Raw genomic sequence first — 26,694 nt, forward strand, 5'->3', positions numbered from 1 at the left:
GTTCAGAACCAGGACACAAAATTACACCTAGTCTGCCTAAATCAAACCACCCAACTATGTTCTTACCATCAATGGCAACGTAAATCTTAGTAAAAATTTTCCTGGATTCAAATTCTATTGAACTTTCAAAGTAACCTAACATGGTAATATCAAAGTTGCCGAAAGCCTTGGGGTTGATGTCAGATTTATGGAGATTCACGTTTTTCCAATTCTCTTTGAAAAACACATCAGATAAAATGGTAATCGGTGAACCCGAATCAGCCATGGCTTGGAGCGAAACGTCACCAATTAACACAACACCCAAGGGTGCCTTAAACGGTAGATTGATATTGTTCACAGAATACTCAAAAATATTGTCATAGATAGCTAACATCATATTCTGCAAATCCTCTTCAACAACATCAATATTACTAACCATTGAATTAGAAGAAAACTTATTATTAGAAACTTGTTTCAAACTCATCTTTCCTCTGTTGGGAAATTGCACAGTACAAACAGGTGAAATAGTTTTGGAACTTTCAGCAGATATGACTTTAGAGGACAAAATGGATCTCTCAACACCTTTGGCTAAATCAATAGCTTCACTAAGTGTCGGATTGCGACACGCCAAAAGTCTTTCCTGAACCTTTTTGGATTCGCATTCAAAAATTAACTGGTCTCTAATACAGTAATCAACAGTAGCACCATAGGCGCAATTAGCAGCTAGAACTCTTAAAGCAGCGACATACTCTTCAATAGTTTCATCAGGAAATTGCTTCCTCTTGTGAAAAGCATGTCTTTCAATAACGACATTAGGCTCATCTTGAAATTGTTTCTCCAATCTGGCTACGGCTTCTTTATAAGGGTTCCATCCTTCACCACCGCCAGTAGGTGGTGGAATGGGAATCAAGTTTTTAAAAATTTCAATGGCAGCAGAGCCCAAATAACTGAATAAGATGGCTTTAAGTCTTTCTGGAGAAAATTTAGAACCATCAATAGCTACAATGTAATTCTCAAAGCTTTCAAACCACTTCTTCCATTCCAATTTAGGCTTACCTGGAATTTGTAGGAAAATTGTGGGTTGATTACAGATTTGTGCATTAGCCATATTCTAAATGAATGGAGAAATGAAACAAAGTCAAAGGAGATATTGACAACGTTAATAGAATATGGTATAAATGCAAATGCGGAAATATGAAGTTGTAAAGCAATCAGGAGCCAAGTTCAAAATATCTGATAAGAAATCACCTTTCCAAACAGAGAATTAAATATGTGCTCACGTGAACAAGGAAATGTACCTCAAGAAGAAAAATAATGTTTTAAATGCAATCCAATTTAAAGTGTGCGCACCACTGAAAATGCGCTAAATATGTAACACAGATCTGCAATAATAGTAAAGATGAGGTGAACTATCCACGAAATGGTTAAAGTGTGCGCACCACTGAAAATGCGCTTGCAGTCATCAAGAGGATTGTAAAAGTGTGCGCATCACTGACGGTTGAAATTTTTGTTTGCGCAAAACGGCTTGAAAAAAATAATGAAAGGAGTAAGTGTGCGCGTCACTGATGTAGCGCTGTAATGAAGTATATATAAAGGAATCTCACCACAGTTCCAGTAAGCGTAGTGAAAAACACGCCGACACACAATACCGCTTTGAAGGTTGAAGCGACGAAGCGTGCTTGGTGAAATCACTGGAGCGCAGCGCTGACACGCACGAAAGTGATTGAAGATAAGATGGCCGCCCCACGTAGATGCGTGATGATGTCACTGGAGCGCAGTGTTGAAGCGCACAATGACGAAGAGCAGGCTTGGCAGAGCGCGCTGGAACTCCGAGGCACAGTTGAATTAACGGACAGATCAAAAGTGCCAGGAAGCTTAAAACAGGTACAATTACAGTAAAAATACCTTGTTTGTAGTAGAATTTTCGCCCAAAGGCTAGAATAAATTAAGAAAAATTGTGGAGAAGTCTTTGGGCTTGATCTCTGGATCGTGAAGAAAACGAAGTCCAGAAATTTCAATTAGCCGGCATGTTCAGTGGGTCTTGTCAAAGTTTCCCTCGTCGCCAATATAAAGATGGGCATCAGGCGCAGAAAAGGTTTGTGAAAAGTATATTTTATTCATATACCACAAAACCCACAGGAACAGCTAGACCAACATCCCAACTCCTCCAGGACCAACCGTCTACTGCCAACCACCAAACCCCCACAATTCTAAATGACATCAAACAATTCTAAGAATGACATAAGCATGTTCTACAGATGATCTCACAATATACAGATTGGCAATACAGTAAATCATGGAAATAAAAGAAATAGAAGTGGCCTACTACCACACCTGCATGGCGGGACAGCAATAATCATGTGCAAGTGGGGAAACATCATTTACTACGAAGGAATTACCCCGCATAACGTTTACCACGCGTCACTCACCACGAAAAGGTCTTTTCCACGCGTATGCTTTCAACGTCCGTCTTTACCACGCGAGTGGTATTCCTTCGTGTCGTTCTGCCTGTACGATCTGCGTGGGCTTGGGGGGGGGGCTGGGGGGGCTAGGGGGAGTTGGGGGGGGGGCTAGGGGGGGTTGGGGGGGTCTCCCCCCCAAAAAAAAAACAAGCGGATAACAATAAATAAATAAGAAAACTTAAAAAGCGAACAAGGAAATAGCCTCACCAACAAGGAGACGTGTACGTCATAATTGAAGTCCTTTCACAGTTTTGATAGACGTGTTTTGACGCTTGTTTCCGTGGTCGGTGGAAGAAAGGGCTGATGGGGAAAGACGTACAGGGGTCAGATAAGAATCTAAACTTTATTAATTAAGGTATTATTTAAGCGCATTATGAAAAAAATAAAAATAAAATGTAAGGGAATCTGTTGTTTTTAATTGTTTAAAACATCGATCTTTTCCTTCGTACTGCATGTAGCCTATCAGCATCGTTATATAAATTTAAATGAGACGTGAGATGTTTCGTAACGTTCATTTTGCGGAGTAAAAACATGCGTTGTCAAATGCTGCGTGGTGAAGACACATGCGAACTAAAGTTCGCGTGGTAATGCCATGCGTGGAACTTGTCTTCGTGGAAAAATCATATATTCGTGCAAGCTTATGGGTCTTCATTTGCACTTGCAGTTAGACCCACCAGAAGACTGAAGAAAACCCAGAATGCTGGCTAAAACGTCATATTAAAAACACATACACCTGGCCAGAGCAAATATCAGCCAGCCTGGATTCTGAGAACCCGGATTGCGAATTTTCCTCTGTAAATTTTGTTTTGTGTCTCTAAATTTAAACAAGGTATACAAAATGCTTTTGTGAAATGGGCCAAATTTTTAAGCTTCGCATGTATTTAAACTCGACTCTCCCTTGCCAATACGTATGTAGAACTGTCAGATGCCTTGTCTTGTGATTAGTGTCTCTCTGATCTTATTTCTGCTTACTGTTTCTTACACACCTCCACATTTTTTGCATGTAAAGACTGACATGATGACGTAAAACCCCTTACAAAGCGAAAGACACGTAAATTCTGTGTTTCCATGAAACATTCTTGACCCAAAAAGTAAAATTGGCAACAAATCTACGCTGGAACAGAACAAACGGTGGATGATGAATTTCATAAAATGAGTTTTCTGTTTTAACTTGTTCCTTTGTTCCGTTTAACCTTTTAATTTCCTCCAGGCAATAATGTGCATCAATAACGACTGTATCTACACTTGACAAGTTTCTTTTCTAAAACGTCATTTGTTAACAATTATTTCAATAAATGTAGAAAGATTTAGAAAGAACGGAGTGCTATAGAAAATATGACCACATCATAGAATTACGTAAATAGCCAACCCACCACACTTAGTTGGGGGGTAGGAAACACAACTAATTGAGAAAAACGCTCTTGTACGTAAATCTAGAACAAACCAGAATAATTTCATTGCAGCTTTAGTACAACACAACATTGAGAATATCACACTTGGGCTGGGAATGTGCCACCACACACTGGCTTTTCACCTCAGGGTGCTATATGTTGACTGTAGTAAAGGAAGATGTAGAGTTCACTATTCTGTTAAGTTCCTTTATTTTAAGTTCCTTCCAAGATATTAGTTACAGAAGTAAGACCCCACCAGGAGCTAGCTGTTAGCAGCTCAGCCTGAGTTAACCAACTGCCACAGCCAGGTAGAGAGAGACACTGTGAGCCAGAGAGTCACCCAGGCATTGTATTACGTCACAGATGACATAGTACAGTCTATCTAGTGAAGAACATTAGAGAGGACATTTACTACACATCCTCTTCCCTTATGGAATAGGAACAGAACAGAGAACACAATAGGCAAAATACCTCAAATGCAACATCAGCAGAAAAGTACAAGAATGAACCAAAAGAGATGTTCAAAGATGACACTAGCATGAGGTAGTAGAAATGTGAACAAAGAAAAGTAAATTAAACACTATATGCCACATCCTCCTCCCTGAACGAACCGAAACAGCTAAGCTAAGTGGTCAGGGGCGGCTGGTGACATTTGAAAGTGGTGAGGCATAAACTAATTTGCATATTGCACCGCAGCGAGCGCAGCGAGCGAGCCCGAACCACCTTGCATCCATCCATACATACATCATTCATGCATCCACCCATCCATCCACCCACCCACCCACCCATCCTGCATCCATTCATGCATCCACCTATCCATCCATCCATCCATCCATCCTGCATCCATCATTCATGCATCCACCCACCCATCCATCCTGCATCCATCATTCATTCATGCATCCACCCATCCATCCTGCATCCATCCTGCATCCATCATTCATTCATGCATCCACCAATCCATCCACCCATCCATCCTGCATCCATTATTGATTCATGCATGCACCCATCCACCCATCCATCCTGCATCCATCATTCATTCATTCATCCACCCATCCATCCATCCTGCATCGATTCCTGCATCCATTCATCCATTCACCCATCCATTCATCCATCCATCCACCCTGCATCCATCATTCATTCATGCACCCATCCATCCATCCATCCACCCACCCACCCATCCTGCATCCATACATCATTCATTCATGCATCCACCCATCCATCCATCCACCCATCCATTCATCCATCCATCCACCCTGCATCCATCATTCATTCATGCACCCATCCATCCACCCACCCACCCATCCTGCATCCATACATCATTCATTCATGCATCCACCCATCCATCCATCCACCCATCCATCCTGCATCCATCATTCATTCATGCATCCACCCATCCACCCATCCATCCATCCATCCTGCATCCATCATTCATTCATGCATCCACCCATCCATCCATCAATTCTGCATCCATCCTGCATCCATCATTCATTCATGCATCCACCCATCCATCCATCCTGCATCCATCATTCATTCATGCATGCATCCACCAATCCATCCACCCATCCATCCTGCATCCATTATTCATTCATGCATCCACCCATCCATCCTGCATCCATCATTCATTCATTCATTCATCCACCCATCCATCCATCATCCATCCATCTTGCATCCATTCATCCATTCACCCATCCATTCATCCATCCATCCATCCTGCATCCATCATTCATTCATGCACCCATCCATCCATCCACCCACCCACCCATCCTGCATCCATACATCATTCATTCAGTCATGCATCCACCCACCCATCCATCCATCCACCCATCCATCCTGCATCCATCATTCATTCATGCATCCACCCACCCATCCATCCTGAATCCATCCTGCATCCATCATTCATTCATGCATCCACCCATCCATCCATCAATTCTGCATCCATCCTGCATCCATCATTCATTCATGCATCCACCCATCCATCCTGCATCCATCATGCATCAATCAATCAATCAATCAAAGCATTTATATAGCGCACTACTCACCCGGAGGGTCTCAAGGCGCTGGGGGGAGGGGGTCCGCTACTGCTCGAACAACCAGGTCTTGAGCTGCTTCCTGAAGGCGAGGTGGTCTTGGGTGCGGCGGAGGTGGGACGGAAGGGAGTTCCAAGTCTTGGCGGCCAGGTAGGAGAAGGACCTTCCTCCTGTGGTGGCTCTTCGGATGCGGGGGACGGCGGCGAGGGCGTGGCTGGTCGATCGAAGCTGGCGTTTGGGAGCGTAGAAGTTGAGGCGGCTGTTGAGGTATCCTGGGCCTTGGTTGTGTAGGGCTTTGTGTGCGTGGGTGAGGAGCCGGAAGGTGATTCTCTTGTTGACCGGGAGCCAGTGCAGGTCTCTCAGGTGTCCGGAGATGTGGCTGCGGCGGGGGATGTCCAGGATGAGTCGTGCTGAGGTGTTCTGCATCCGCTGGAGTCTCTTCTGGAGTTTGGCGGTGGTTCCGGCGTAGAGGGAGTTGCCGTAGTCCAGACGGCTGGTGACAAGGGCCTGGGTGACCGTCTTCCTGGTCTCTGTGGGGATCCATCGGAAGATCTTACGCAGCATGCGCAGGATGTTGAAGCACGACGAGGAGACGGCGTTGACTAGTCTGGTCATGGAGAGGGAGGAGTCCAGGATGAAGCCCAGGTTGCGTGCGTGGTCTGTGGGTTTGGGTGCGCTGCCCAGGGCGGGGGGCCACCAGGAGTCGTCCCAGGCGGAGGGTGATGATCCCAGGATGAGGACTTCCGTCTTGTCCGAGTTCAGTTTCAGGCGGCTGTTCGACATCCATTTGGCTACGTCTGTCATCCCTTCGTGCAGGTTGGCTCTGGCGGTGGCGGGGTCGTTGGTGAGGGAGAGGATCAGCTGGGTGTCGTCGGCGTAGGAGATGATGATGCATCCATCATTCATTCATGCATCCACCCATCCATCCATCCTCCCATCCATCCTGCATCCATCATGCATCCATCATTCATTCATGCATCCACCCATCCATCCACCCATCCATCCTGCATCCATCATTCATTCATGCATCCACCCATCCACCCATCCATCCACCCATCCATCATCCATCCTGCATCCATTCATGCATCCACCCATCCATCCACTTATCCTGCATCCATCATTCATGTATTTTTATGACCATATAACTTGCACACAGCTTGTCAGTGTTCAATACCAGTCTCGAACCTTGTACTCCAGCACCAATGATACATGATTAATATTAATTGTTTTTAAAACATGTATTTATTTGACACCAATTTCACATCTTAGTCGGACCATCATTTTTATTTGTTTTTAAAATATCTATTTATTTAACACCAAAGTAAGTCATGTATACATTTTTATGGTTTGATAAGAGGCTCGAACCTGGTTTCCCAGCACCAAAGTCGGCCGCGCTAACCGTCAGGGGTTATGTATTGACCAGCCAATCCTGGCGCTGTATGCAGCGCCAGGATAGGCTGGGGGGGCACCATGACTCCTCGCTCAGTCCCCCTGTGTAACCCCGGGGGCTGCGGCCCGCCCCCTGGTCCTCTCTCTAAGGGAGAATTTACAGGAAAACGATCTGCGCATGCGCGGGCATGTTTGTGCCCAAAAATACACTTGCGCAGCTGCAGCAGGCCCATCCTCCCCCCCCCCCCCTCCTGCGCACTCCGGGAAAGTCGGGCGTCTCCCGGTTTCCCGGTCGGCAGATAGCGCGATTTTTTTTAATATTTGTATTTGGCTTCTAGTGACGACGCGGTAGGTCCATGGGGCTTAGTGGGGCCCCCCCCTACGCCCCAATGGACGCACCGCGCCTGTAAGTGGTTACACTCAAAACTTCCCCACACCACAGGGTAAACACCCTAGGACGAAAGAGAGTGTAGACGGAGACATAGAGAGAGACACATAGGGGCAATATTCACTCAAGACAACCCTAAAAGAGCAAACCCCTATCACAAAAACTCACCAAAAAAAACAATATTAGTAAAGAACGAGAGCTTCCCCTTATAAAGACGTGCTGACACTAAAGATATGAAAAATTCACAGTACAAAGTTTTTCCAACATGATACCCTGGCCACGAGTAACAAGAAGGTAGACTTAGACTAGAACATAGTGCACAAAAAGTCTCCACCAAAAGCAGGGGACAGCGCAGAGTAGAAACACTGAGATTAAAAAGAAATACAACCTCCCCTAAATAGGGTACACCACAGGATAATAAACCTGTGAACAAAAATAGGGCAAGGACTACCCGCAAACACCACTACTTGGGGCATGGACTACCCGCAAACACAAAACCTCCCCTACGTAGGGTACGCCACAGGACAATAAACCTGGGAACCAAAAATAGGGCATGGACTACCCACAAACAGACAACCTCCCCTGTGTAGGGTACACCACAGGACAATACCTGGGAATCAAAAATGGGGCATGGACTACCCACAAACAGACTACCTCCCCTGTGTAGGGTACACCACAGGACAATACCTGGGAACCAAAATGGGGCATGGACTACCCACACACACACACAAACTCCCCTGAGTAGGGTACACCAGAGGACAATAAACCTGGGACAAAAAAAATGGGGCATTGACTACCCACAAACACTACAGCATCACCCAACAAGATTACAAACGGGATGCATTACTCTCCCTTGAAACCCAACACAATAACATCGCCAACGCAGGGTACAGCAAGATTCAACATCACCCTAGGAAACAGAAATGGGAATGGACTACCCACAAGCATACAACTTCCCCTAAGAAGGGTACACCGTAGAGTTAAAAATGTGAGTACAACACACAGTACAAGTGAAAGTCATGCTGTAGTACGATGCAAACACAATTAGTGCATACGTTTTCTTTTGAAACACCACAAATTTCCCTTAAAACACAGAATAACCACAAAGGTGAAAAGAAATTCAACCTGGCCGCAAATACACAAAACGCTCCAAGCAGTTGCCAGAAGGAGAGACCATGCCAAACATGTGTTAAGTTCCTTTATTGTAAGTTCCTTCCAAGATATTAGTTACAGAAGTAAGACCCCACCAGGAGCTAGCTGTTAGCAGCTCAGCCTGAGTTAAACAACTGCCACAGCCAGGTAGAGAGAGACACTGTGAGCCAGAGAGTCACCCAGGCATTGTATTATGTCACAGATGACATAGTACAGTCTATCTAGTGAAGAACATTAGAGAGGACATTTACTACATTGACACCAGAGTGGGTGGACTATCTAACCCCATATGTGTGATGTGTGTAATATTATGTTAGATGGGTTTTGTTAAGCGCACAGCTACTCAATTGAGTGTCCCGGCTCTAGGCATGCTGACTGATATCGCTAAGCCTCAGTAACCACTGATCAGGATGTTAGAGCTGAAACAGCCACGTTTTCAGTGACTTCCTAAATGCCAGGAGATCTGACATCATCCTTAGTTCCAACGGCAATTCATTCCACAATTTTGCAGCTTGCACCTGGAAGGACCGACCCCAGATGCGAGCTCGCGAATATCTTGGAGTACGTGCCAATTGAAGTGCGGAAGACCAGAGAGTACGGTATGGCTGATAGAATTGCACTCTCTTCGCAATGTATCCAGCACCGCTACCGTGAAGAGCCTTAAAAGAAAGAACCAAGGATTTAAATTGTATCCTCTTTCATACAGGAAGCCAATGCTAGGATCTCAATTGTGTCGTCATGCGGACTCTGGGGCCGAGCATCAGTATTGCCCTGGCTGCTGCGTTCTGGACCACTTGCAGCCTTGCCAGTAAATACTCTGGTAGCCCCAGGTAGAGTGCATTGCCGTAGTCCAGCCTAGAAATTATTAAGGCTTGAACCACAGTTTTTCCTGTGAGAGATGGACAATAGAGGTAGAAACTGCTTCAGCATCCTAATCATGCTGAAGCAGGTGCCGGCCACCGACTGGATCTGTGGCTGCATAGAAAGATCCTCATCCATCTTCACCCCCAGATTTGTCACTAATTTGACGGATGTGGTGGGAGGTGATATGTCAGCGGGTAACCAGCTACGCCAGACGTTGCCAGGGTGGTTTCCAAAAAAGATGATCTCCGACTTCCCAGGATTACATTTCAATTGGTTACACTGGAACCAGGAGAACACTTTTGCCAAGCAGCTGTTTATCCTGTAACCTTTGAAGTCCATATCTTTGTTGCAGGTGAATAACAAGTGCGTATCATCCGCGTATGGTACAATTTTGGCTCCATGTTCCTCTGCCAGAGTGGCTAAGGGTGTCATATACATATTAAAAAGAATCAGGCTCAAAATAGAGCCCTGGGGTACACCCACTCCTAAAGGAGGGATGGGGCAGCAAAAGGGGGAGACCACACGGTTGGCTGGCAGTCTTTTAAAAAGGAGGCAAACCAGTTAAACGCCGTACCCCCGAAACCGCACTCCCGGAGTCTAAATAGTAGTCGGTCACGGGGGACGGTGTCAAAGGCCGCAGGTAGATCTAGCAATATAAGTATGGTTCTGCCACCACTGTCCATAACCTCCTTTATGGCCTCAGAGACTTCCAGAAATGCTGTTTCAGTGCTAAAATTTGCCCTAGATCCCGACTGGCTTGGGTGTAATAGTGAGTTGGATTTGACAAAAGCGGTAGTGGCGCTATTCACCGCTTTTTCAAGAGGTTTCGAGAAAAAGGGGAGCAGAGATATTGGCCTGTAATTAGAGGCTAGCTCTGGGTCCAGTATAGGTTTTTTCAATAGGGGTAAGAATTTGGCTCTTTTCCACCTGACTGGATCGTGACCCGACTCCAAGGAGAGATTGAGAACTTGATTGGCTGCTGGGTTGATCTCCGCAGACATGGCCAGAATGGAGGAGGGGCAAAGGTCGGAGGGAGAACCGGATTTGAGGCCTTTCATTATGTTCCATCGAGATCCTTGGAAACTCTTCAAAAGAAGGAGCTTTAGCTTCTATGGCTGAAGAGGCAGGCATAGCACTGTCTCTGCACATAGCCGCTGATGTCACAAAGGACTCCTTTGTCTTGTCATAGAAATAGGCGGCCATACGGCCAGTCCATTCCTCCATCGGGGTGAAAGGTGCAAAGAACTCACACTGAACACCCACACCACTGTTGATGAGGTAATGGGACAAGACCAGGTGGGTGACCACCGGCTAATTGCGGAATGGCTGCTCAATTTGGGGCTCTGCAACCTGCTCCCTAGAGACTATTAACACGTGCTTACTTTTAAATTGTAGAGGTCAGCCTTTTAACAGTTGGTTTTTTTTTTTATATCTGGCCTAGTTTTTGGCTTGCCCATATCTACGACTGCACGATCTGCTACTCCAACAAATGAAAGGGTGCCATAAGTAGGACTTGTATCCCAATTCTCTGTTAGTATATGACATTTCTGGACAGACTGCTACTGCCTGTATTACATGTACAACAATTGCGCCAGTTTTCTGTGAACTCTCAAATACCCAAAAAATACAGCAAATGTGCTGGCCTGGTGCCAGGTTTGTCAGGTCCCTTCAGAGTATCATCTGAATAGAAAAACCAGAAACATCCATTTCCTTTTCTTCTGGCTAGACGCTGATTGTTATGGACTTCACAAGTTATTTTCCTGTAAGTACTAAAGCTTGGTTCCATTTCTGCCTAACAATCCAACTTTTGACACAAGGAATACTTTGCCCTATAATCTTCTCACACAAATAGCTGTGTAATTCTTTTAGAAATTGTAGACTAAAGAAAATGTCACTGTCTTACAGATGTCAGCAAGCAGTACATTTCCTGGACCAAAATAGTAACCTTCTCTCTTGCATGTCAAATGCGGTTGTGGTTTCACCAGATGTTTCTTAGCATGTGAATAGCTTATTTTAATACAACACATTATCAAACTAACCAATCCTGATTTGAAGATGGGTTTCAGGATGGTGGTTGTGACATCTACCATGTGTAGAATATGCTCTGCTATAGAATCAGTATTTGTGAAGAAAGACTGTAATTTTATAAATTATTTGGCATGAAAGAAACCACCATATTTGGGCAGGTACTACCGTGGTATTGATACAAAATGTAAGGAATTTGCGGTTAGAAATATTCACCAGAAGAACAAGTTACTTATTTATGGATGCACTCTTTTTGGTGGATATGAGGATGGGAATTTACATCAGAAAGTCCCGCTGGACCAAGTGAGCCAAATTGCCCTGCCTGCAGACCAGAGCATCAATGTAATACTACCTAGTAGAGTAATGACTAGACACTCATGTAGCAGCGTGGCCAACACTGGAACACCGCTAATCTAAGTGACAGTGGATGCCTTTGAACTGGTGGAATTAGCCTAAAGGTGCTTAAGACTCAATCCTTCTTGGCCAAGGCATCGCACAGCTTTATACAAAGAAAAACCTACCAAAATAAGGCACATTTTTGGATCAAACGCCTTTCGCACAGGCGAATCCAATGAAGAGTTGGTCATCTACCAGGTGCTCCTAAGCGCTATCTGTGCAGCCTCTAGTCCTTCTTATAGGGATGTGGAGGAGAGAGGAAAAAACCACAGTGTTTGATGGACTGCCACGCATTTAAGAGGGACAGCCCTTCCAAAAGGAAGGATGACCTAGTCCAAAGCGCCAATTTGTCAGGTCAGATGTTGGTATGTAGCGGCAGCATAAAAAGCACCTCCAATTCACTAATGTGACACACAGAAGTAATCATAATAAGGAAAATGACTTTAAGCGTCAAACTCAGGGAACAGCAGTGCTTAGGCTCAAAAGGTATGCACATCAAAAATTGTAGGAACCAAATTAAAGTAACACTGTGGGCATAATGAAAGGTTCAGGCAGAAATATAAATAGGTCCTTTGCAAAAAACACAACACAGTGGGCGAACAAGGAGAATAAATGAATAAGGAGGGCTCAACAGTCAAATGTAGAAATGTCAAAAGAGCAGATAAGTAACTTTTAACAGTGACCAAAGCAAAATCTTGTCGGGCCAGAGATACAAACAAAAGGATATCAGAAAATTTGACTTGAAGAGGGCTGACCAGTCAGTCCTCACACCTGGCCACAAATTAAGCCCAATGGGATCATATCCATCCCCTCGGACGGTAGATCAACGCCACTTAACTGGTTCAGTTCAATCCCTACACATAAATGGGTAGATTGCGAAGGTTTGGGTGCAGGACCGCCCCCTTCTGCTGGGACAATAGATCCTTCCAAAGAAAGAGAGATGAAGTGGAGGGCAAATGCTCAGAATCAGCAGGCTGGAGTACCAGATTTCCGGGCCCAATCCCAGGCTATGAGGATGACCTTCCCCCATGACCTATGGGGTGAGCAACAGCTGATGGAACACGTAAAAGAGGCCGGAGTCCCACCAAAGATGAAACGTATCTTCTAGGAAACAAGGATGAGGATATTCCAAGGTGCATAAGGCCAGACACTGCACATTGTCAGAGGAAACAAACCACAGACATGCCCTACTGGGCAAAGATGCAGAGAAATCCTTTGAGGAACCAGTCTCCTACACATCCTCCTACACAGAGCCTCTAGAGAAAAATAGAGAGAAATAGAGAGAAAGCGAGAGAACAAACCCCACAGCGCCCTGCTTGTTGCAGCACCACATGACAGTCATGTTAGCAAGAACTGGAGACACATGCCCTTGATGAAAGGCAGAAGAGCCTTGACTGTCAACTGAATGGCATGCAGTTCCAGAATATTGATATAATGTTTTTGCTCTTCTGATCTCCATGTGGTCCAGGTGGTCCCCAACCGGCCAAGGGTCGACACATCAGTCACAATTCACAATATTGAGCTCTGGATGGGGTAAGGAGAATGGTCTGCACATGTCAGACTGGCATCTATCATCCACTATTGTCCGCCTCGTCCGAGACATGCATGATGTCCGATAGGCTCACCCCAGTGCTGAGCCCCATGCAGCTAAAGGTTCTACTGTAGAGTCCACATGTTCAACAGGACTTTAGTTTATTAATGAAGTCAAGATTGGACAGCAATGAGCCCAACATCCACAGGTGATCAACAGTTAGCTCAGGTGATACTGCCTCAGGAGCTAGTTAGTCGAGGTAAGAAAAATCCATGACTACCTCACCTACGAAGATGACATCACATTCATGAATACCCAGTGGGCTGACGTAATGCCAAAGAGGAGGATGGTGAATTGGTAAGGATCCATAACGACCACAAACTAGAAATACAGCCTGTAGGAATTCAGGATCAGGACATAAAAAGTACACGTCCTGAAAGTCCAAGGACACTGTAGTGATTGTATTTTCCTTTAAATGGAATCCTATCTATGTATTGTGGAATGTTTTCTTACAAATGAATGTTCTAATGTGTGTACTGAAACTGGAGTTGAGATTCATTCTTCGGATGAACCTTCCTTCCAGCTACATCTATTCTTCACCGCTCATGAATAAATATTATTCATTTTATTTCTTGGAGTTCTCTTTATATACATTGGAATATTACTACAATTTTGGCGACATGGATGGTTTTTTAAAGAAAAAGAACCAGATTTAAACCACAAAAGTGACTGCCTTTTGTTAAATCTCGACTTTTGGAATTATAAATCGCCTTATCTGCTTGGAAATTTCATCTCTTCCTGTAAGTACTTTAAAAGAATTTTATTGTTCTGGAGTACGTTTCTGTTGCTTCGTGTTGCCGTTTATCTCCTACACGAGGAGTCGTTTCGGACTGAATGAAGCGTGAATCGTACTGGGCACTCATTTGGGAAGAGGCATGTGAAAGAAAATTATCCGGTTTGGATGGCGATTTTTGTACTTTGTCAACTTTAACAGTGAGGTTTCTACCTGCTGTTTATCTTTGAAATCGGCGCTGTAACGGATTCCTGGTAATAGCGTCCTGCATTGGAACGTCTTTGACGTGGTTCTCGAGAGAGCTGTGCACAGCATCTCATCTCCATCTTGCAATCACCACGTCATCACGACGCGTTAGGACGCACGCCACCTAACGTGATAGCATCATCACTCATCATGCCACCCAGCGTGATAGCATCATCACGCATCAGCCTACGTTTGACGGCCATTTTGAAAGTGTTGTTTCGGGTTTCCTTGGCAACCACTTACGTTGTGGAAATATCGGAAGAGGCAATTTTCGGAAAGGAATTTTAGCTGTACTTTTATATATATTGCACGAAGTTTAGCGGTGTAACTCACAAGGATTTTCTACTATTCTTGGATTTTTATGCAGCTGGAAGTCTAGAACATTACTGGAGGACACCTTTTCACGAAGTGGTTATTTCACGATTTGGAGTTTCTATATCATCATATATTATTTCTTTTTCACTAACCCAATTCATTTTGCAGGTTTTACTTTAAAAAAAAAATTTAATTTTTTTTTTAACCTGGTGCATCACAAACTGCCATTATTCATGACGTGATTGCGATATAATTCACGAAGTGGTCGTATTCAATATTTTACAAGTACAATATTCTACTTGTTGTAAGACATCATTCACGAAGTGTCGTTTTTGATAATTCAACAAGTACAATAACTAACGAGTTGTTGTCTTTTGTATTCCCTTACATGAAGACATCATTCACAAAGTGGTTCATTCAATATTCAGCTGTTGGTTCACGAAAACATTGTTCATGAAGTGGTTGTTTCAAATAACTAACCAGTTATTGTGTTAGGTATTTCTTTTTCACGAAGACATCATTCACGAAGTGGTTGTTTCAAATAACTAACTAGTTATTGTGTCAGGTATTTTTTTCTCACAAAGACATCATTCACGAGGGGGTCGTTTCGGATAACTAACCAATTTTGTTTCAGGTGTTTGTTTTCTTTAAAGCATTCAATTATGCCACTGACAGCGAGCGCATCAAGAACAGTTACAACCAGTGACAAAAATCCATTGAATTTACAAATCAATTCACCTAGAGAATTTTTGTCAGTTTGTGAAGAACCTGTTGTTTCCTGGGTGGATTGGAATGCATGTTTCTTAAATTTCATTGCTAACTTAGAGGATGTCAACGGTACATTCTCTCCTGAAAAGAAGAAACGAATACTGTTATATTCACTTGATCCAGAGGGTTTGCGCATTCTTGAAGAAATGCATACACATGAAAGCACAGTGGGAGATTTGGATGTTTTTAAAAATGCATTATTAGATTTGCATGAATTTTTTTCTTCCCCAGTAGGTATTGCTGAATTTCTGAAGGAATTTATTTCAGTTTTGAAAAGGTTAACGAGGAAATGTGAATTTGCTCAATTACACAATGATCTAATCCTTTACCTAGTAGTAAGGTATACCAAAAACAAATCTTTGAAGGACAAGTTATGGGTCGAGGGTAATAAATGTCTTAAAGATATAATTGCCTTAGTTAACAAGACAGAAATGTCTGATCGTTGTGCTAAAGCTACGTCTTCGCAGGATAACAGGATGCCAAAAGAAACTGTGGGGAAGGTGGTAGAAGAGGTAACAGGGCATAAGAATTTTGAAACCAACAAGTTTGAGAAAGTGAAAACTGATTTCAATGTTAGAAGGAAATTTAAGGGTACTGAACAAAAGGTGTGTAGCAACTTAGTTTGTTTTGGATGTGGTAGTTATTCACATGCTGTTTTCTTTGAAAAATGCCCTGCTAGATCTACCAAGTGCTGGGAGTGCGGATTGATGGGACACTTTTCGCGAGTGTGCAACAGGAAGAACATGAAAGTGTTAAAAAAAAAAAGGTGATGTATGTCCAACACGAGGGTGATTTTTCTTCATCAAATTTGGACAATAATGTTGTTCAGGGAAATTTGGTACATAGGAAAAAAGTTGTTTTAAATACCTCTAGTGACTCATCATTTAATCCTTATTGTGATATTTCTTTGGGTGGAATTACAGTACAATTGGCAGCAGATTCGGGTTCACCGTTCACTGTAGTGCCACAAGAGATGTGGAAAACTCATTTTGTGGACAAAATAAGATGGTGGTTAGAATCCAATGATGTTACTGCCGAAAGTTTTACAGGCAGAAAAATTGATATGCTAGGGATTAGAACCCTCATGTTTTGTTTTAAAGGAAAGCATGCTATGGGAAAATTATATGTTGCAAAAAAAATAGTCCACCAATATTAGGGTGGAAAGAACAAAAGTCACAACAGTGTTTCAGAAGTTGATGTCGAACTTTTCTGAGGTTGTTGTCTTCCAAAGCAATATTCTGATTATGGGTAAGGATAAGATTCAGTAGAATACCACTTTAAAAGAAGTTTTGTCCATTCTCAGAATCAAATTTCTTGGTTGTTCAAAACAACAATTGTAAGCGTTAAAAAAAAATGTATTTAACTTTCTTAAGACGAACGACTTATGCACTCATTTAAAGCAGGAAATGTCTTAAGGTCAGACCACAAAACTTTACTTAGAATACTAACTATAGAAGATTTATCCAGAACATCAGGTAGAGTAGCCAAGATGTCTATATGATTCAAAGATTTCATTTATAATGTACAGTTGGTTCCAAGCATCTCAGTAGGCATTCCTTATTGCTTAAAGAAATTGCCCTAGACCCGTGTGGTGTGTTGCTGCAGTATTTGAAAATTCTCTGTCTGAAGCTTATGTGGGAAGAGTAATATAAGGAAGATGATATGTTGCGTGCAGTTTCTAGTAGATTTATTAAGGTAGGGTTATTCAGGGATGGTGTAAGAATGTTAAACTTGGTCCCAAATATTTAGGTCATCCAGGAATTTTTTTTCGACCAAAAGACGCATAACGTAAGCATAGATAGACTTGTTCATATTGTTTTTAGTGTGAAACTTCGGACTAAGCACAGAAAATGCTTCATTCACCGCCATCTTCGTTAGATTGTACTAGTTTGCCGTAGCAAAGTTTTGCTATGGATATTATGGGACTCATGATTTAACTGGACGGTGTGATTAGGTACATTGTAGTGTTCGTGGACTTATTTTCAGGATAGTTTGAAGTGAAGGTCGTAAATAAGGTGGATGCATAGTGTGTGTTTAGTTTCTTAGAGATGTGTTTTTTTTAAAGAGAGGGTTTTCCGGCTTTTAGTTTGACGAACTATGGTGTCCAGTTTAAATCACATTTGATGGAGAGTTTCGTAACTAGTACAGGTTTTGAACAAGAATTTACTGTTTTACACTGTCCCAAGTGAAATTCTATGTTGGTAGAGTAAATAGAATAGAGTTGCTCTAGCAGGGAACTTCTTTGTGGAAGAGTAAGATACTGCTAATTTAAAAGAGTTTATGGGTAGTTAGAAGTTTTGTCTCATTTCAAAAAGGAGGATGGTGAGGACACAAACACAGTTTGGACACAACAACTCTGATAGTTCTACACAAAATCCTATTTCGTTGGGGCTACACTGTAAGCAGGTTTGTGAAGGTTTAGACTCCTTTATATGTGAGGTTAGTCCTGACATTTTTTTTTGGACAGCAAGACTTACAGCATCTTGAGCTTTGTAGCCAGTGGATTGGGATGCTGACTAAGTTCAACAATCTATTTTGAAGTCACTAGATAGAAATAAAAATTATTATGATAGGAAACATGGCACTAGGGAAGTAAATATCAGTGTTGGGCACATGGTACGTGTTAAATCTGCAAGGAAGGTTGGAAAGTTACACTCAAAGTTTTTTTTTTTTAAACCCAAAACTGTTGTAAGGGTTATGAAGAATACGGTCCAATGGGATATGGCACGATTCATCATATGAGTCGGTTTGCGTTAGCAGGCGAGACTGGTTTAGAAGGGAATCTCTGTAGTGTTTTGGAAAGGGATTATTGGTGGTTGGATGTTTTTTTTTTCTCAATTTGAAAAGGGAAATGGTGTTGTGGATGAAGATTCTGAAGTTCAGGATGGTTCACAGGTTCCTGTTTCTTTGGAGTCTCCAAGTGGTGTGTTTACTGAAGGTTCGTTATTTAACATTTGTTGTATTTAATGTTTTTAATATTTGTTTTTTTTATTGAAGAAGGGGGATGTGTAGTGATTGCATGTTCCTTTAAATGGAATCCTATCTATGTATTGTGGAATGTTTTCTTACAAATGAATGTTCTAATGTGTGTACTGAAACTGGAGTTGAGATTCATTCTTTGGATGAACCTTCCTTCCAGCTACATCTATTCTTCACCGCTCATGAATAAATATTATTCATTTTATTTCTTGGAGTTCTCTTTATATACATTGGAATATTACTACAGACACCACCCAGTCTCAGGGAACGAAGGCTGAGATCACCTGGGCCAGTGTCAGCATTTTGAATCTGTTCTTTCTCAGGAACTATTTAGAAATCTGTGGTCTAATCTCAGTATCACCCTCCTGTCCCTCTGAAGAATCAGAAGTAAAGGTACCGGACTGCCTCTCTCTACCTCAGATACAACCTTGATGTTACCCATGGCAAGATGAGACTGAATGTCTCTGGACAGGATAGCAGCATGGACTGACAACGTCTAACATGTGCAGAAATGGGAAGGGTGGGAAAACAAAAAAGAATGGAGTAAACAACTTGAAGGGCCCACTGATACGAAGTAAATGCCAGGCTGACAACATTTGATTCTGCCCCTGACCGGTCACAAACAACCAGACTGGAGGGGAGATTAAAGTAGTTTGGTGGCAGCCACAGCAGATGAGAAGGAGGAAGAGGAATACTTGGCTTGCTGGTGGCAACCACCTCTGACACCACCTTCTGCTTTGGAGCCATGAAAAGACTTGACAGCCTGTTGGATAGAATACGTGTGTTTGCTCTATCAATAAGAAAAGCATCTGAAATAGCCCTAAAACATTTGGCACTGCTGGTGGAACTGGCAAGTAGTGTTTAAAATGGCTCAGAATGGAGTCCACCTTTTAACCAAAGAGCGTGGCACATACATTTAAAAACATTGGACATCACTGGAAAAATTGTGCTTCTCATTCAGGTATAGCAAACGCAACAAGATAATGGACGGAGTGTTGAAACTTTTCAACCACTCACCCACAGTCAAGAGATCTGGGTTTCATCTATCGTTCTTTTGCTCACTATGCCACCCCAGTTTGGATCCAGTGATATGCAATTCAGTCTCGATCCTGCTCCTCACCTATTGTGCCATCCACTCCAGTGGCAATGGCTTCAGGCCTATCCTATGTAGCCTGCCTGTTGCAATGTAAACATGCACTGTGACCTGTCAAAATAAAACTCTTTTGAAAGGTAACAACTTTCAATTAAATAGTTAGTAAGTCACTACCATGTAAGCCTGGTTGCCAACAAGGTAGTGTGCATGGTATTTAAAATTGGGACATGTGCTAAGTTAATGTTACCATGTCCCAACAGTGACGAGGCCTTAAAAGCAATTTTCTCTGTTGAAGGACTAACTGTTCTATGTAGAGTGCACATTAAAATATCAATACTGTATCTTGTGAAAGGGACCAGCTAGACAAATAATTAAGCAAATATTTTAATTGTTTTTAAAAATCCAATTCAGTGGTGAAATCATCTTTTATCTGCTTGAACTATCAGAAAGCTAATTAACATAAGCCTCTGCCAGCTCCCAGCTAGAGATTATCCCTGAATAGCCTGAGAAAAGGCAGGAAATGCCTTTCAGGAGCAAACAAAAGGCTGACCTGAAGGCGCAGAGATGACTCCTCTGAATTCAACCAAATAAGCAGAGTGGGGGCTGTGGGCCTCCCTTTGACAGCCCAGTGCCAAATCCTGTTTGAAAGGTGTGCTGGGTTCCCATATACCACTGAGGGAAGGCTTGAAATGGAGAGAATATGCCAAGACAATTCTTGTTCATCCACTGCCTGGTTGCTGATTGTGTCCTACCAAACTTCTGTCTCTGGGTTTGTTGGGTGCAGTACCTAGACCAAACTGGGTTTTAGTTTTTGATGTGGGAGGACACTAGGATTTCCACAATACACGCCCAGCACACACCCAGAGCCTTCAGAGCCCAAGGTTAGTGTAGTTGAAGACTTGCTGCAAAAGTGGGTGTGGTTACCACTGGGAACATTTACCTTATTGGTTACTGAGGGACCAGGAGTCATTCCAACCAACTATCTTATTCCAGGCATAAATGTTGCACCCTACGGCACCCACTAGAGAACATTTTCTGGACTTATATTGGAAGAGGTCTTTTCTGTTATCCCTGGTACAATAATTGGTGGTTATCCATTTATATATTGCTACATTGCTGACAAAAGCGGAATTTAATTTCCTGTCTGAAATATTTTAGCATTCTCAATTTAGAAGATTCTCCTGGCAGCAGTTGAAGCAGCTGGATTGAAAGTTGGTATTTTCCCTTCACCTAAATCAATAATCCAAAAATGATGGGAATAATAATTTACCAAATAAATAAAAAAATAAAAAACATCACAAGCAAGTTGCCAAGGAGCACAAGCAATGCATAAATCCTCTGCTTACCACTGTATTCTTTCATCTGTATAGCACACTTCATAACTCCACAGGGTTCATTGCACATATTTAAGTTACATAATAACTTCCAGCAAATTATTCTTTTAATTACAATTCAAAGAAAAGGACAAATTGTGAAAGGTAAGAAAAACGGGGGAGGGAGTAAGACTAGATGGAAAACATAAAAAACTAGACATTGTGACTAAAGATTATGGGGTACACATATACAGAACAGTGGCTAGTGAGTAAAAAGTGAGAAACTATACTTGGATCACATGAAGAAGAAAAATACAAGATCAATAGGAGAATTACAAGGAAAGGGAGTCATGGGGAGCATATGGCATAACTGTAGGTCATGTAGTGGTGAAATAAAAGCACAGAGGAACATGATGACTGCAGAAGACAATAGTCATGACCACAAAGTTTAACATATTTAATGAGGTAAAATTTACAGAATTTTAAGGAATTCAAAACATGTTAGCACAAGGCCCAAGTAACAAAAATGAGATGTGGTAGGAAGCAAAGAGAACTCAAGGATGAGTCTGATGTTACAATTAAACAGAGAAATGTAACAAAATAAGGATGAAAGAGAACAAAGTGTGGAAGAATTACAGGTTTAAAAACCTGTTCATTAGGTTAACTACACATTTCAGTTTTTGAAATTCACCTCTGCCTCTTACATACCTTTTTCTGTGCAACCGCATCCTCCAGTTCTTTAAGTTCTTCTGTTGCTTTTAGTATCTGTTGTTCTGCTTTCACAATTTCCTTCTGTAATGCTGTTAACCTATCATGTGCTGCAGAAAAAAAGAATATAGAGCAATTGTAATTTCCACAGCAAATGTATTGTATGCACACTTGTCTATGGGTGAGACTAAAGCTGTATAAGTGACTGCAAAATGTACTTGACTTTATGAGAAAAGCCACCTCCATTTTAGAAACTTACAAGAACATTAGTACCTCCACAAGATATTGTTTATGCCTGGTTGCTTATACAATGCAGTCTAGAAAACCACTGGTTTACGTCTCTGGGAGTTCCTATTTGTACAAATTCTAACCGTAATGTTCTGTGCCAGATTCATGAAGCATTTGTACCTGGACAGTGGCAGAGTTGGCCAAAGAGACTCCACTGCCCCATCCCAAGTATATTCCACAATACATCGAAGGGCCGTTGTGACAGGGGCATTGACGCCAACTTCGACCGCTGTGCAAATGAAGTGTGGTTATTCTATACGACAGACAATGAGTTAAAGAAAAATTAGGCCTTCCATTTTTTATGCTTACTACCTACTTACATATAGGGATGCGTAAAGGTTTTATTAATCAAGAGAAGTCTTGCATACATCTAGATTATAGTCCTGTCATACGTCAGAGTATTTTGCTTTTCCAATGTCTGAGGCCTTGCATAGTTCACACACACAAACTGCAATACTTCCTTGAAAGTGCTAGTTGCAATTGAGAATGGATGTGTCATTTTCTTGCGAAATAACTTTAAAACTGTTTTCTTCTCGACTTAGAGGATTTTTATCTCTCTCAATAACTTTCAATGGGAAGATAAGTCCCAATTTTCAAGTGCAAAAGAACACATGCAGAGGGCTTTTCAGTCTAGGAGTGGTAGTTTTGAGAATTACAGAAAACTGACCAGAGAAAATGCTTTACAACTGCAGGCAGGGTCCTGAGATAACACAGAATAAGCGTGGAAGTTTTTGGGAGTTCAAAATAAAATTCATTTTGCAGTACAAATGGTGAAGTCTGGGGGACGGGTTGCCAAGCTCCTGAGAGCTTCCAAATTTGACAGATAACACCAGCCCCGGATAACTTGTGGGCTTGGGTGGTCCTTCCAGCGAAAAGCACAGTGACATTTAGGTCAAAGCCTGCCAGAAAGCACAGCTGGTTGCTAAATACTTCTTGGGGACATTCTTAAATCTGACCTAGGAATGCATTACGCCCACTGCTTTTCATTGATTTTGTTGTTTGTAATTCACATTTGCTTGCTTTTTATTTGCTGACTTTATTTGTTTTAGCCTGTTTAATGTATTTCTCACTTTCTGTAAAGAGGCCTTTAAATTGTGTCCTAATTTTGTCCTAATCTTGTCACATTCGCAGTACATTCAAAGACAGAGGTCAATGTCAGGCTCTGTCTTCTGAGGGAGCTTGGTCGTTAATTTTCTTTCTCAGTCTTCAAAGTGCGAGGATTTATCTGACAATCTGAGGTTGTGAAAGGAAAGGCTATTGTCTACCACACAACAAAATGTAAATGTCTGTAAATGAACTGTGCAAATTTTCGGAATATATAATAATTATGAAGGTACAAATGGAGCACATTCTTTTGTAATTCTAAAGTGTGGTGGAAACAAATATTTTAATATGATCAAAAACGAATCAATACGCAAGGTGATGCTATTTCCACACATCATCGTTTGAGCGCTGTATAGTTTTATCAGTAAAACTGTATGTCTGTGCAATCAATCAATCAATCAATATAAACTTTATTCGGTTTTTGAAGTATAAAACCATAAAAGTTGACAAAACATAAAATAATTAAATGTTCAGAATAGCAGCACAATTTATCGTCAGTGGTCCCAAGGTCGCTTGTAACATAATAACCATAAAACAGAGTAACACGACCATAAGGTATTATAAAATTGTAAAAGGTCAGCACCATTAAACATAATAAAACGATGGTATACCATAAATACGATTGTTTGGTGACATCAATTTACAATTCATAAATCAACATTTTCTTCTTTAAATTAATTCCCTCGAAAGAAGAGTCATGTTTTATAAAATAAGTAGAACTTAAAAAAAGGTAAGCATAAGCCCAAAACCCTCACACTTTTTAATCAAGACAAGCCCTGGACTTCACCACGGATTTCAGACATCCAACAGTGAAGAAAATACAATCGTCCTTAAGCAGTTGTAGATACAGGAGAGCTGGGCGCGCATGAGCAAAATTCAGCTTCTTTGAAATAGGGACTAAATAAGACTTCCTCGGAACCTCATGAAATTTACAGAAGAACATCGGGCAGGTCGCTCCCCTCGCCACCGCAACAGCTCCACCTGTTGTGATCACCCCTCCCCACCCCCCCAACAGGTTGCTGCTGCTGCCGGACGCGAGTTTGAGGCTTGCTCGCTGTGCCTGGGTTGTATTGTTTCTGGATTGTTTTGCCCCCTGTGTTTTCTTTCATCTCCTTTCTCCCTCTGTTGTTTCTCTGTGCCCTGTATATGATTTTTTTAAATTGTTTTCTGGACTGTTTTTTGCCATCTGTGTTTGTTCCTGTTCCCTCTTTCCCTCTTGTGATTTCTGTGCCCTGTTTTGCCCTTTGCTCCCTCTGCCGTTCCTCACCCGTTTTTTTCCCGCCGCTGTGTCCCTGCGACCCGCCCCCCTGCTCGTCCATTCGCCGCCCCACTCCTGCCTCCCAACTACTCCTGCCTCCCATCTCCCCTTATATGGCAGCCGCGTGCAGTGGGCGCGCCGCTGGCGCGCCTAAGGCAAGCCCGTCTGCACCCGTCGGCGCCTGGAACGCACCCTCAACATCGGACGATCACACACCTGCTTCCTGGCTGCCCCGAAACGCATGCATGGACCCTTCACCTGCCGGAACTGCAGCTTCACCAGCATCCGACCTGCAAATCCACCCACCAGGAAAGAACCCAACCACCTCCGATGCATCCTTCTCAACACCCGCCCTGCCCGCAAACACGCCGTTGAACTCTGGGACCTACTCGACTCAACCACCCCAGACATCGCCTTCCTGATGGAGACCTGTCTGAACCCCTCCTCGGCACCTGACATCGCCATAGCCATCCCGGACGGCTACAAGATCACCCGCAGGGACCGCACCAGCGGAGTAGGAGGAGAAATTGCCATCGTCCACAGGAACACTCTCAGAGTCTTGACCAACACAGACGACACCCTCAGTACCGAACACCTGCACTTCCAGATCCACACCGATCCCAACACCACCCTCGTTTACAGACCCCCAGGACCCTGACCACAGTTCAGCGACTCCATCGCCGACTTAGTCAGTACACACGTCCTTCGCCTCCACAGACTACATCCTTCTCGGGGACCTGAACTTCCACCTCGAGAACAATGACCGCAACTCCACCACCCTGATCGACAACCTCGAACTCAGACAACTCGTCACAATGCCCACCCACTCAGCTGGTCACATGCTTGACCCCATCTTCTCCGCAAGCTCCCACATCTCCTTCACCAACACCACAGAACTCAACTGGACCGACCATCGCTGCATCCACTTCACCTTCCGGAAACCTACCAGGCACCACCGCACCCAACAGATCCCCCGCTGCTGCTGGAGTAAAGTCACCGAAGACCAGCTAACCACCACCCTCGCCCGGAGACCACCCGCCGACCCCACCGCCCGCAAACTCAGACAATGGATCGACGTCTGCGCCAACACCCTCACCCCGCTCAAGAACCCCCCAACAGACTCACCAGCAAAAAAGCCAGCTGGTTCACTGAAGACCTCCAGGCCTCCAAGCAAACGTGCTAAAAGCTTGAGAAGAAATGGCACAGTGAACAGACACCAGATAGCTACGTAGCCCACAAGAACGCCACCCGCCGACACCACCACCTCATCAGATCCGCCAAAAGGGTCTCCTTCAAATACTACCTAGACAACAATGCACACAAAGCAAAAAGCTCTTCAACATCGTGAAGGAACTCTCCAACCCCACCTCCAACACCAACGACATCCCACCTTCGCAAGACCTGTGCGACTCCCTAGGCAGCTTCTTCCATCACAAGATTGCTGACATCCACGACACCTTCAACATCACGACCGCTCCGACAACCACCGAGACTTCCGTCCCCACGGCTGCCATCCGCACCAACCCCCTGCTCGCCTGGACCAACATAAACGAAGACAACACCATCAAAATCATGAACACCATCCACTCCGGATCTCCGTCAGACCCATGCCCTCACCACATCCTCAACAAAGCCAGAACCACCATCGCACCCCATCCCCGGAAAGCCATCAACATCTCATTCGAGACAGCGACCTTCCCGGAGAGCTGGAAGCACGCCGAGATCAACACCTTACTCAAGAAATCCAAGGCTGACCACAAGGACCTCAAGAACTTCCGGCCCATCTCCCTGCTCCTGTTTCCGGTGAAGGTCATCAAGAAGACCGTCAACAGACAACTGACCCGCTACCTCGAGGAGAACAGCATCCTGGACCCATCCCAGTCCGGGTTCCACAGCAACCATAGCACCGAAACTGCCCTCATCGCCACCACCGATGACATCAGTGCCCTGCTGGACAACGGAGAAACCGCGGCCATCATCCTCCAGGACACGACAGCCGCCTTCGACATTGTCTGCCACTGCACCCTACGCACACTCCTCCCCGACGCTGGGATCCAAGACAAGGCTCTGGACTGGACCACCTCCTTCCTCTCCGGCAGAGCGTACGCCTCCCCCTTTCCCGCTCGAGGCCACCGAGATAATCTGCGGCTTACCCCAGTGCTCATCCCTCAGCCCAACATTGTTCAACATCTACATGGCACCGCTCGCCCACGTCGCCTGACTGC

At 43.5% G+C, this 26,694-nt stretch overlaps 1 protein-coding gene across 1 annotated transcript in view; it reads right to left on the minus strand.

Moving 5' to 3' along the window:
* CNTRL (centriolin) overlaps positions 1-26,694 on the minus strand; it is a 1,008,983-nt gene that overhangs the window by 820,369 nt on the left and 161,920 nt on the right. Inside the window, exon 10 of the mRNA XM_078641873.1 lies at positions 21,820-21,929. Within this exon, the coding sequence (XP_078497999.1) occupies positions 21,820-21,929 (110 nt within the window). The remainder of the gene's footprint in view (positions 1-21,819; positions 21,930-26,694) is intronic.

This window comes from Lissotriton helveticus, chromosome 5_1, assembly GCF_964261635.1.
Source record: "Lissotriton helveticus chromosome 5_1, aLisHel1.1, whole genome shotgun sequence".
NCBI classification, from domain to species: Eukaryota; Metazoa; Chordata; class Amphibia; order Caudata; family Salamandridae; genus Lissotriton; species Lissotriton helveticus.